Source organism: Mus caroli, unplaced genomic scaffold (assembly GCF_978045245.1).
Source record: "Mus caroli unplaced genomic scaffold, Mus_caroli_1 scaffold_6, whole genome shotgun sequence".
NCBI lineage: Eukaryota > Metazoa > Chordata > Mammalia > Rodentia > Muridae > Mus > Mus caroli.
The window spans coordinates 1,160,211-1,173,750 of NW_028227261.1; the positions used below are offsets into that span (position 1 = coordinate 1,160,211).

General features: G+C 47.4%; 1 protein-coding gene across 2 annotated transcripts in view; it reads right to left on the minus strand.

Moving 5' to 3' along the window:
• Morn1 (MORN repeat containing 1) overlaps positions 1-13,540 on the minus strand; it is a 58,657-nt gene that overhangs the window by 32,304 nt on the left and 12,813 nt on the right. For both annotated transcript variants that reach the window (XM_085838524.1, XM_021160537.2), the window contains 4 exons: positions 12,057-12,153; positions 11,234-11,344; positions 1,950-2,073; positions 1,329-1,501 (listed from right to left, as the gene is read on the minus strand). In XM_085838524.1, coding sequence (XP_085694650.1) covers positions 1,329-1,501; positions 1,950-2,073; positions 11,234-11,344; positions 12,057-12,153 — 505 coding nt within the window. The remainder of the gene's footprint in view (positions 1-1,328; positions 1,502-1,949; positions 2,074-11,233; positions 11,345-12,056; positions 12,154-13,540) is intronic.

Below are 13,540 nucleotides of genomic sequence, written 5' to 3' on the forward strand. Positions count from 1 at the left end.
GGTTTTGCCTTTCTACTCACCTAGGGAAGCAGTTCCTAACATGTGACTTGTGACCCCTTCAAGGGTTAAATGACCCTTTCACGGGGGTCACATAGTAGATATCCTGCATATCCAATATTACATATTATAACATATCTAGATATTACATTAGGATTCATAAGCGACAAGATTACAGTTATGAAGTTGAAATGAAATGAAAGTAACTTTATGGTTGGGGGTCAGCCCAATGTGAGGAACTGTAGAGTAAAGGGTCACAGCCTTAGGAAGGTTGAGAACCACTGACCTAGAGTCTGCACTCTGCCTGAAAGTCAGAGAGCTAGGATCCCAATGCCGGGGGCTGGGGCTCCTGGCTGTCCATCCGGAGTCAGAGAGTCCACAAAGGGTCCTAAAGACAAGGTATGTGATTTTGCCTGGAAGGCACCCTCTTACAGAACCTTCTCACTCCTGTTAAGCGCCCCAAAGAGTCCAGACAGTGGTGGCTCACGCCTTTAATTCTATCATTTAGGAGGCAGAGGCAGTGGATCTCTGTGAGTTTTTGGCTAGCCTGGTCTACACGGTGAGTCCCAGGACAGCCAGGGCTATGTAGAGAGAGCCTGTCTCAAAACAACCAAAACCAAGGAAAAAAGACATAAACAGTATTTGTGACATATCAGAGTATAAGAGAACTTAATGCCACCAGGCACAACAGACTGCAGTGATTAAACTTCAATTGCATGAATAATTCTCACACAACTCAAAGGAAATCTGGCTTTGAACTGGTGGACCTGGCCAGGGTACAGGTCCTTCCTGGCTGAGAACCAGGACATACATCTCAGTGAAATGTGAACCAACACACATGTAGTGACATTGTCCGGAAAGCAAGGCAGCCTGTGACCAGACAGGGCCATGAACCCACAACCATCTGTACTGCTGAGCTTAGGCTGGATCCCATGGCTTTGACCTGCCTAGGACCACAGGCTGCCCTGCTGAGCTTAGGCTGGATCCCATGGCTTTGGCCTGCCTAGGACCACAGGCTGCCCTGCTGAGCTTAGGCTGGATCCCATGGCTTTGGCCTGCCTAGGACCACAGGCTGCCCTGCAAACCCCATAGTTGCTGGGGTTGTGTGGTAAGGATGCAGGCCACAGGATCACCCAGGATGGGAAGCCCTATCCCTCCCTGGCCCTGTAAAGGCAGATGGCTATACTCACTCTCTGCTGATGGCCACTCAGGCCTATACATACCCAAGCTTCATGTTTCACCCAGGGCCACCATGCCTTGTCACTGACACACTCAGGTTCCGAGGTCTCTGTTCCCTTGGATACCCCTGACTGCTGCTATGACCCGCTCACCTGGCAGGATGCTGAGGGTGTCTCCCTGGCCATGGAAGGCTCCTGAGTCCAGCACAGTCTCTGAGTCTCTCTTGGAGAATAGCAGGTCAGCTCTGGCACTTTCCACAGTAGACCCAGGCTCTGGCCCCCAGGACATGGGCACAGACAGGGGGTAGGAAATGCACTGGAACCCACTAGGAAGGAGATATCAAATACGGAAATGAGGTTCAAGGGAGCGAGGACAGGGGAACAGTGGGGCAGGGATGAGGCAGCCCAGTCTATATATGCCCTGGCCCTGACCCTAGGACTCAGTTGAGGAACAGTATTTAGTTATCCTTGGAGGGTTGTGTGGCTCACCCTGAAATGCTTGCTGAGCTGGGTCCAACCAAGGCCAAAGAAGACTCAGTGAGTGGCTTCTTTTCTATGTCCCGTGTCTGAATTACAGGGCATACAGCTCCCTCAGGCCCCTCATTCCCGTCAGTCCACCTGCTTCTGTTTCTACCTTTCAAAGTCTTGTTGGTTGGCACTGTGTCCTGGGCCTTGCCCTAGTTATAGTACATGGGACATTTGGGCTAGAAGAATGTAGGGACCTCTCTCCAGCCTAACCTCCTCAGTGCCCCAGGGAGGGTATATCGTCCTTACAACGGGGTCTGGATGGGTGTCTCCATGTAGTCTTTCTCCATCTTGAAAAAGCTGACCTCAGAGTATTCTGGGAGCTGCACATATCTGACTCCTGCTGAGATCTTCAGGACCCGGCCACTCTCACCTTCCAAAGGAAGAAATCAAGACACACGTCTCTTATACTGTGTGAGGAGGGGGTGGGTGGATCTGGGCTCCATGCTGGAGGAGGGTTTAAGGTGAAGGGCATCTGTCCTGTGCTGCGGATAACTGTCCTTCCTTGATGAGTGCCTGGTAGAAGTCTCCTCCTGCAGCTCTATCTTCCCCTTCGTATCTGCTCCCACACCTTGAATACTGGACACTGACTCTTCAGCTCTGGGCCTTGGATCCCTGAAGGCCATTTGCACTGGCCAACTGCCTTCACGCTCTGGGAGGGTCTCTTCCTAATCAGCTCATGGGTCAATGTGCTACAACTTGCCCTCAGCTGGTCAGTTGCTCTTTCTGCTCATCTACCAGCTTGACCACAGGCTATAAGCTCAGCCTCAATCCTCCTCCTCCCCAGTCACTAATACAGGCCCAGGTGTACAACCGATCCCTAAAAGCAGTTTCCTGATTGGGCACACATGCTGACAGGCCTGGCTCTCTAGAGCACAGGGCCTGAGGAGCAGACAGCGCTGTCTTTTCTGAGCCACAGATCACTGTGCCCTTCTGGGGCAGACAGAGGTAGTGAAGCGGGGCACATGGCCACACCTGGAGGACCCAGCAGAGAGAAGTGTTGGCTAACATATGGGGACATCTTGAGTGTTGTGGGTAGGGCAGGATGGCTGTGGCAGTGATGGGTGGGGGTGTGATGGAGGGGAGCAACGGTCCTGAGCTCCCAGACCTGACACAGCTCAGAGATGAATCTCCAGCTTCACAGGGGACTTAGGGAGTGGCCAGGTTCCACAAACTGAGAAAAAGCTTAGACAAAGTGGCAGACCCCAGTGGGCTCTTGACTTGAGGTAGCAGTGAAGAGGGTTAGCTCAGACCCTGGTGCTTCCCAGCAAACTCAGCTGAAGAAAAAGAGCTGGAAATATGGGGAAGGGATTATGCAGGGTTCAGGGATATCCAAGCACAGATTATGGCACACATGAGAGAAGACTCCAGGGGGCTATGAAAGAACTAAAGGAAACTTAGACGTGGGACTCACAGGGCTGGGGATACTTGTCTTTACTAGCCTAGATGGAAACACAGAAGTCCCAGGAAACTGACTTGGTGCTCTGAGAGCCTTGCTTCTGTCCTGGGGAAAAGCTGGTACTAGATGGTGCTCTCTCCTTCAGACCTGCTGGACTAATCACGACAACAAGGCCAAAAGGATTAAACTTTCTTCACACAACTTCGCTATGCTTCAGGATAAAAGCTCAAGAATATTTATAGCAATACAAAAATATCTGGCGTCCGACAGAGTAAAATTTACAATGTCTGGCATTAAATCAAAGATTACGAGGCATGCAAAGAATGCAGGAAAGTATGGTGTGTAATGAGGAGAAAAATAAATTAGTTGCAACTGACCCAGGGTGCTGGAATTAACAGTCAGGGACATTGGGAAATTTATTATGATCCAGGCTGTAATCCCAGCACGTAGAGTAGCTGGGATGAGCAGGAGCTCACACACCCTCAACCACAGAGTTCGAGACCCTGTCTCAAAATGGAGAGTGGAGGATTGAGTATGGTAGCTGCGTTCTTACTCTCAACAGTGAACGCAGAAGCACAGGAGGTAAGAAAGGAACAAGAGAAGGAAAGACGGGAGGCAGGAGGGGCTGCTGCAGAGTCAAGGCCAGCCAAGGATGCAAAGAGAGATTCCAAAAATTACAAGTGAGGTTAAAAAGTGCAGTGGATGGGACCCACAGCAAATGAACTGATGTGGAAGAAAAGATTTGTGAGCCTGAAAATAGAACTGGAGAAGTCACCCTAACAAACCAAACGAGGGAGGGAGGGAGGGAAGGAGGGAGGGAGAAAGAGGAGGAGGTAGTTCTGCAAACATGGGAAATGAAACAGACTACTGGGAGAAATAACGGCTGAAAGTTTTCCTAAGTCCTTGGATGCAAGAAGCTCAGAGCAGTGGCGATGATGGAGCAGCAACCCTTCATCACTGAGGAAGAACCAGAAGCCTGCAGTCGGGGAGAACACCTCAAGGCAGCCCTCAAGGGGAAAGCAAATCAAGGTGCCTGCCTCCAGACTTCAACAGTCAGCCTCCATTACAGGCGGCAGGCAGCAGGGAGGGATGATGTTAGATGAAGATCTCCATCTGCAAGAGGGAAGGGAAGCCAGATGAGAGTTGATGGAGTTGTAACTAATGAGGCAAGGGGTCGGCAAGACTGTGCAGCAGGTAAAGGGGCTTGCTGCCCAGCCTGATGAAAGGAAACTGTGGGGACCCCCCCAAAATGTCTTTATCTACCATATTAATAATTATGCTTAATGAGAATCAGTTAGAAAGGGGAAGTTTGGGGGCTGGGGAGATGGCTCAGCGGTTAAGAGCACTGGCTTCTCTTTCAGAGGTCCTGAGTTCAATTCCCAGTAACCACATGGTAGCTTACAACCATCTGTAGTGGGATCCAATGCTCTCCTCTCATCAGAGGAGGATAACAGTGTATTCACATATATAAAATAAATAAATAAATAAATAAATAAATAAGGAAGAAAGAAAAAGTTCAAGCATAACTAGAACCTAATATTGCTGGGAGGAGAGTCTGAGTCCAGCCTGAGCTACAGGGTTATAAGTCTTTATGACCCTGCGTGGTGGTTTGAGTTAGAATGCCGCCCGCCCACAGATGTACACTTGAATGTTTAGGGATTGGTATTAGGTATGTGTGGCCTTGTTGGAGGAAGAGTGTCACTGGGGGTGGGCTTTGGGGTTTAAATTGCCCAATGGCATGCTCTCTCTCTCTCTCACTCTCTTTGCCTGAGGCCTGCACATTGGGATATAGAGCTCTTAGCTACTCTCATGAGACCGACATGATGATAACAGACTAAGCCTCTAAACTGTAACCCTGTCCCGATTAAATGCTTTCCTTTGTAAAAGTTGCTGTGGTCATGGCGTCTCTTTATAGCAATGAGACATTGACTAAGACACTCTGGTTAGGCAAAGTTCTCAGATATGGCAAGTACAGTACTAGGACCTTTCCCAGGAGGCTCTGGGGCATCGATCAAGTGGGTTTTGTCAACATGGACTTCTGAGCTCTGTGGAGCTGCAAGACAGGCCACAAGTTGAAAAACTTACAAGCCTGATGTGGCACCCGACTCTAGACTATACACAACATTCTTACTGGCTCATATTTAAGACTATACCCCCGCCTTTTTGAGACAGGATCTCAATATATAGCTCTGCCTGTCCTGGACCTCACTACATAGACCGGGCTGGCCTTGGACTCAGAGGTTCATCTGTCTCTGTCTCCTGAGTGCCGGGATTAAAGGCATGGGCCACTAGCCTGGCCAAGACTGTCCCATTTTAAAAATAAGCAGGGAGTCTGAAAAGGCAGTTCTCCATGGTGGAAATGCACATGGTGCACAAGCAACACCATCAGCTCTCAGGGAGATGTAGTGAAGGGCCACTGCAGGCAGCTGTATAAGAAAGAAAATAAGCGTTGGAGATGATGCAGAGCAACTACAATTTACCTCATTGCTCGAGGAAAATGTAAAATAAAACAAGTGTGAGAGGAAGGCAGCACAGTGAGGTTGGAAGGGGAGATGTAAGATTCAACTTCACAGATAACATGAAGCTATGTAAATAGCAAGTCCTAGGAACCTTCAGGGAAAATATGAGAATTAATAATTCAACTAAAGAACATGTGATCAGCCAGGCGTGGTGGCCATGCCTTTAATCCTAGCACCTGGGAGGCAGAGATAGATGGATCTCTTTAAATTGGAAGCCATCCTGGTTTACAAAGCAAGTTTCAGGAGAGCCAGGGCTACACAGAGAAACCCTGCCTCAAAAAAACAAACCAGGGGCTGGCGAGATGTTCTTAGCGGGTAAGAACACTGACTGCTCTTCCGAAGGTCCTGAGTTCAAATCCCAGCAACCACATGGTGGCTCACAACCATCCGTAACGAGATCTGGCACCCTCTTCTGAAGTGTCTTAAGACAGCTACAGTAGGGGGCTGGAGAGATGGCTCAGTGGGTAAGAGCACCCGACTGCTCTTCCGAAGGTCCAGAGTTCTAATCCCAGCAACCACATGGTGGCTCACAACCATCCGTAACGAGATCTGGCGCCCTCTTCTGGAGTGTCTGAAGACAGCTACAGTGTACTTACATGTAATAAATAAATAAATCTTTAAAAAAAAAAAAGACAGCTACAGTGTACTTACATATAATTAATAAATAATTCTTAAAAAAAAAAACCAAACCAAACCAAAAAAACAAAACAAAACAAAAAACCCACAACCAAACAAACACCCCCCCTCCCCAAATAAAACAAAACAAAACAAAACAAAACACCCAAACCTAAGGGCTGTGGATACCACTCCATTGGTAGAATAATTACCTAGATAGAATATGTGAAGCTCTAAGTTTAAAATAAAAGACATTGGGCTGGTGAGATGGCTCAGTGGGTAAGAGCACCCGACTGCTCTTCCGAAGGTCCAGAGTTCAAATCCCAGCAACCACATGGTGGCTCACAACCATCTGCAACGAGATCTGGTGCCCTCTTCTGGAGTGTCTGAAGACAGCTACAGTGTACTTACATATAATAAATAAAAAAAAAAAAAAAAAAAAAAAAGACATCAGTCCAACACAAATTCTTCCAAGAATCAAAGGGTAGGAAGGGGGCGGAGAAAAGAAAATCCCAGACCAATATCACATGGAGGGGAAATTATTTTAAAAATTATGGCAAATTAAATCCCAAGACAATTCATTAAATAAAGGAAAGTCTTTAACAAATGGGCACTGGGACAACTAGAAGCCACATTCAAAGGATTGAATTTCTATTCCACAGAGATTAACTTCAAATAGGTCATAGACTAAACATAAGAGCTAAAAATGTAAAATTCTTCACCCAGCATCTCATCCATGGATATGGTCGATGCACAACTGCACTGTAGCACCCGGAGGTGGAGAGAGGAGGGTTTCCAGGAGCTCAAGGTCACCCTCAATGACACAGGGAGTGTGAGGACAGCCTGGGCTACATGAGACTATGTTAATCCCCCTCCAAAAAAAAAAAAAAAAAAAAAAACACCTCCAAAAGATATAACAAAATCAGCAACAACCATTAATCACATTAATAAAACAACTGTAACCAAATACATCATGGGGAATTGCAATTTATTAATAGATTTAAAAAATACTGCAAGGTTTGTACATGGGACATGTACGTTGGCGAGGTGAGAGGGCTCAAAGTGTTAAAGAGTTTCTCGGCTGTGAACCACAGGCTCAATGCTAAGAGATGGCTAGTCTCCCCTGAACACTCACTGCGATTCCACGAAAACCCCAGCAGGTTTTTGTTGTTGGAGAAATTGACAAGCTAATTCTCAAGTTATGAGGAAATGTAAAAGGTCCCAAAGAGTCAAACAGTTAGAAAGAGCACGGCTGTAGGGTGCCTGTTTTCGAGGCTGAGACTAAGATGGCACGGTTTGGCATAGATGGAATTTACCTGATAAAATTAGTTACACAGGCCAGGGGGAAGAACTGAGAGACCAGACAACGCCTTGATTCGGGGATGATGGATATTGATCACAGAAGCTCAGTGGAGAAAGAATATGTCTTTCCAGTGGTCATGGCTTGGGGGATGCATCAGACAATTATCCACAAAAGTTACCTCACAAAGGAACACCAACTTAAATATGAAAGCTAAAAGAACATAAAACTTCTACAAGAAATAGTCTATGTTGACTTGAGCTAGGCAGGGAATTCTTAGATACAGGACCAAAACTATGACACACTGAACTATATGACCCATTGAACAGTGAGCAAGATGAACTTTGTCAAAATTTACAATTTAAAATTTATAAAAGCATTTTTAAAAAAATGAACAAAAACCGTGGACTGGAAAGGAGGCCGGCGACTTGGAGTGCCGCTCTTACAGAGGACTGGAGTTTGGATCCCAGCACCCACACCGCAGCTCACAACCTTCTCTGACTCCAGTTCTGGCAGCTGCAAGGCCTCCTTCTAAACTCTGCAGGCATTGAGCATTCATGTGATACATGTGCAGACATGCAGGCAAGACATCGACACACAGTAAACAAACAAGTAAATAAACTCTTAAAATATTTAAGGGACACCAAAAGAAGCTGGACTAAAGAAGAAAATATGTACTATGGGTTGTTTTGTTTTGGAGACAAGATCTCTCTTGGCTGGCCTTGAACTCACTCTAGACCAGGTTGGCCTTGAACTCAGAGATCTACTTGTCTCTGATCCTGAGTGCTGGGATTAAAAGGTGTACCAGGTACCAACATACCTGGCTGAAGGAAATTTTATATATATATATTTGTTTGTTTTTCGAGACAGGGTTTCTCTGTATAGCCCTGGCTGTCCTGGAACTCACTTTGTAGACCAGGCTGGCCTTGAACTCAGAAATCCGCCTGCCTCTGCCTCCCGAGTGCTGGGATTAAAGGCGTGCATCACCACACCTGGCTAAAAATATATTTTTAATCTGATAAAGATTTGTAGCCAGAACACACAAATAACTTATAATACAATAATAAGAAAAACAGCAGCCTACTTTTAAAACGAAGATGTGCAAGTGACTGGTTGATAAGCAATAAAAAAGCTAGTAGGACAGCCGAGGGGTGCATCTTTAATCCCAGCACTGGGGGTGGGGGGGAATCTCTGAGTTCAAGACCAACCTGGTCTGCAGGGAGAGACAGACAGATAAGACAGACAGACATAGTTTCAGTTCCAGAAGAGCCAGCGCTACAGTGAAACCCTGTCTTGAAGAGAAACAAAACAAAACAAAACAAAAACAAACAAACAAAAAACCTGCTTTAATACAAAACAATAGCACTGTTTCCACACAGCATGTCGAAGGCCCCAAAGAGAGGATCGAGTACTGTCAGGAGAAGGATAGTTAGGACTGTGTAGTCTGCTAGGGACTGTAAATGGTGCTGCTATTTGGGAAAGTGGTAGCTTATTTTATGCATCTTAAATATTTATTTTTTGCTTATTTACTTATTTGCATCTTTCTTTCTGTATTGTGTATATGTGTGCACACACATACATGTACACACCACAGACATACAATCAGAGGACAGCTTATGGGAGTCAGTTCCCCCGCTTCTTCCATGAGGATCCTGAGGATTGAACTCTGGTTGTCAGCTTAGCAGACAGCATCTTTGCGTGTTGAACTACTTCACAGGCCCAGAAGCATCTCTGGAAGTTTGAGCACATCGGCCATTTGATGCCGCAGTGCTATTTGCAGACATACACAAGAGAAATGAGAGTCTGTGAGCACAAAACCCTGAGCAGTATTCACAGTAGCACTGTCCCCAACATTAGTCCCAATGTGAGGCAATCAGGTGTGGCCTGTCTGGGTGACAGGATACTGCTGATCAGGAAGGGGATGGGTCAGTATACACTGCAATGCAGAAGCATCTCCAAACACCATGCCAATGGGAAGCAAGCAAAAGACCACATATGAGACGAGACTCCCTGCACGAAAGGTCCAAGAGCCAAATCTATAGAGGTGGGAAATCAATTAGGGACTGGAGTGGGTACAAAGCTGGAAACAGGACTAAGGGATCCTTTTAGAGTTCTGCAACTGTTTTGAGAGGGCACTGTGATGTGGTGGTGGCTGCCCATATCTGCAGGTTTACTAGAGATCATGGAATCTAGCTGGACATAATGGCACATGCCTGAAATCTCAGTTCTGGGAAGGCAGAGACAGGAGGATCTCAGCTACAAACTGAGGCCAGATGGACTAAATGAGACTCTGTCTCAAAAAACAGAAAAGTAAGGGGGCTGGAGAGATGGCTCAGCGGTTAAGAGTACTGACTGCTCTTTCAGAAGACCTGAGTTCAATTCCCAGCAACCACATGGTAGCTCACAACCATCTGTAATAAGATCTGATGTTCTTTTCTGGTGTGTCTGAAGACAGTGACAGTATACTCACATGCATAAAATAAATAGATAATTTGAAAAAAAAAAACAGAAAAGTGAATGGCTGGAGAGATGGTTCATTGGTTAAGGGCACGCACTGCTCTTACAGAGGATCTGAGTTTGGCTCACAGTACCTTCTCTGGGTGTTCATAACTGTCTGGAACTCCAGTTTCAAGGGACCTGATACTCTCTTCTGGCCTCTGTGGGCACCTACATGCATGTACACATACTACACAAACACATGAACTACACATAAACACTGATCATTTAAAACAACAACAAAAAAGAGATCCTGGGATCATTTAATACTGAGATTAATGGCATATAAATGATACCTTAATAAAGTTACTTAGCCAATTTAATACATAAAGATTTTATTTTTAATTATGAGGACATATGTGTGTCTGTATGCACATGAGTACAAGTACCCCCAGAGGCCAGAGGGGTCAGACCCCATCCCTGCCCCCATGCTAGGTTATAGATGGTTGAGGGTGACAGGATGAGGGTGACCTGATGTGGGTACTTGGAACTGAACTTGGGTCCTTTGCAGAAGTCGTCTGTATTAACAAATAAGCATCACTCCAGTCCATGTGCATGCTATGACACTCTCACAGAAGCACTGAACAAATTAACAAATACTGGGAATTGATATGGTGGGCAGGGCTTCAGGAAGTTGGTGGTCCATATCTGTCACGTTATGAGGTTCATTTACCCAGACAGGAATGACTGTCCCAAAGAGGAGTGAGAAACTGCTCTTGGTCTAGCTGACTTTTTCAGACAAACTATCTGTTTGTTTGAGACAGGGTTTCTCTGTATATCTTGGCTGTCCTGGAACTCACTCAGTAGACCAAGCTGACCTCAGACTCAGAGATCCACCTGCCTCAGGCTCCTGAGTACTATGATTAAAGGCGGGTGTCACCACGGGTTGACTGTATCTTGTTATCTTTTGTGCTCTGTACAAGGCACGCGAGTTGCTGAGCAAGGGTTTGCATGTGTCAAAACATATGTGAGCAATGCACATGCCTTTCAGGGCACACACACACACACATGTGCATGTACACACAAGATTGCGTCCACCTGGCTGTCTTATAGGCCTTCTGAGCCTTCTACAGTCACGAGGCTGCAGGGACTTCTGTAGAATTATCTCAGAAGCGATCCAATCACCTTTCACAGTTTGCTCTACTTGAGAGCCTGCAGCCCATTTCTTCTGGAAGGACAGGGTCGCCACCCTGAAGACACTTACTTTTGGCAACTTCCCCATCATCTTGCTGCAGCTGTACACTCAATGTGAAGGGAGATCCTTGGACCACTTCCAGTACCTCTGGACCCAGAATCACAATTTTCTTAGCCTGTGCTGGGGGCATAACACAAGTTTTAGTAGTTGTAGCAGCCACCATTGAGGGTCCCAGTCCTTTCTCACCCTGTGAGAGGGGCTACCAAGATGACACTGCTGAGGCTGAGACCCCAAGGAGCCTGTTAGGCAGTTTGGTTGGCTGAAGGACTCATGTCCTCGGCTAGGCCCACCCCTGGGATGGCACCTCTGTCCTAAGTGTGAAGAGAGGTCACTTGGAACAGCATGGGAGCAGTGAATAGCCAGGCATGTTCCAAGCCAAGGTAGGCGGCGACCACTTTGCAGTCATGTCTGAGTGTAGAGATCTCAAGAGAGCCTGACAGAAGTTGCACAGGGTGGGGTTGTCGGGTCAGAATATTTTGTTCAGTAACCCCAGAATCCTGTGGCTGAGAGGACCCATGACTAGGAGGTATCGAAGGCCGAGAGTACTTTGTTTGGGGGAAGTTGTGGTGTTGGTGCTGGGAGAGCCCATTGGTCCGAGACCCTGCTTGTGGCAGAACCCCTTAGGGCCGAGGTCTGCAGAGCCACAAGCCCTTTTGCAATCAATTAGAATACTCTTTCCCTGAAAAGGACTGGGTTTTATGTTCTGCTCCATCCCAGCTTGGTCCAACACCTCCCATGTGGCTGCCCAAGGCCACCTGAGATACAAGGAGGCCAGGTTCAAACACAACCAACCCACAGTGGAAAGGACAAGGGCAAAGCTGGGAACACCTACCTGCCGGGTGGCCGTTAATGAACATCCCACAGTAGGTGACTCCTGAGCAGTGGACCAAGCTGCCGAGTCCACTGAAGACATCACTGTGCCACTGTCCCTGCAGGGAGAATGAGGTAGCCTCAGAGGGTGGCTCTAAGGGGCTCCAGGACCCTTTGCTAAGGAAGCCACCACCACCACCTGAAGCTGTGAAGCTATTGCACCTTCCTTTGGGGGTGGGGGTGGGGTAAGGCACTGCATTTTGTTATGAAGGGTCCAGCTCAATTTGCTAAGTGCTCTCCTCTTGAATTTTAATGATGCCTGGAAAGAGGGGAACAAAGGCACAGCACATAGCATTCGAACAAAGTACAAGTGCTCGGGCATGCTCCGCACAAAGGCCTCCTAGTACAAAGACGTGGCACTTAGCTGATCATGAGGGGACCTGAACCTGTGACTACAGTGGGGTAGGACCAAGGTGAGCTATTCTCATGCCCAGAGCTTTTAAATGAAAAGGTAATTAAAATATACAACTTGGGCTCTCTCTCTCTCTCTCTCTCTCTCTCTCGCTCTCTCTCTCTCTCTCTCTCTCTCTCTCTCTCTCTCTCTCTCACACACACACACACACACACACACACACACACACACACAAACCTCAGGGTGGGGGTGGGGTACCACTTGTCACACACCCCACTCTGCCTCCTCTGTAGTACTACTGGATCCACAAGCAATTGTGTGGAACGGCGGGAGGGTTGGTTCCATAGAAAACTTCAAGATCAAATGGTGTTTAATTTGATTATGAATTGCTTGTATTGGGGGAAATTAGCCAACAACAGGCTTGGTTCAGTTCACTCTTCCTGCTGAAGTTAATTGGGTGACAGCTGCACTACCCTGTCCAGGTCCTGCCCTCTGCATGGAGCCTGGGCTTCCACATAGTCAGTGATGGAAGGGGAGCACTGGCCAGTCTCTGAGAATGCAAATAAGGTAGGAGAGTGGGTAGTAGGGTTCACTAAGGACAAGAAGCAATGAGGGCCGTGGTGGCAAAGATGGTGAGAAGGTCGAAGCCCTACCTAGTGGGTTCAGAGTCCCACAACCTGGGAGGAAGCTCAGCCACCACACAATGAATGGCTGGATCTTAAGAGACAAGTTTGAAGAGAGGCCTCTGGCTAGGTGAGGAGAGTAGGTGCTCACAGATGCTGGCCCTGAAAATCTCATGTCTCTAAACCTCATTCACAAACAACAGGCAGCCCTAGGGGTCCCTCTCAGTTTAAGAGAGGTCAGCATCCAGCTGTGGAGCACGTGGCCAGGGGCATGCTCACTCGCTCACGCAGGTACAAGCCCCTCTGGGATGTGGAGGGGGTTTTCATCGTGAGAGTTGCCAAGTCACCCAAGTGAGGCCTCCCAAGGTGCCTTGGGGATGGCTCCACTCCTCCAGCACAAACATCCCAAACTCAGGTAGTGCAGGAAGACCCACATTCCCAAGGCTATGTTCCAGCTGCATTCCTGGATGG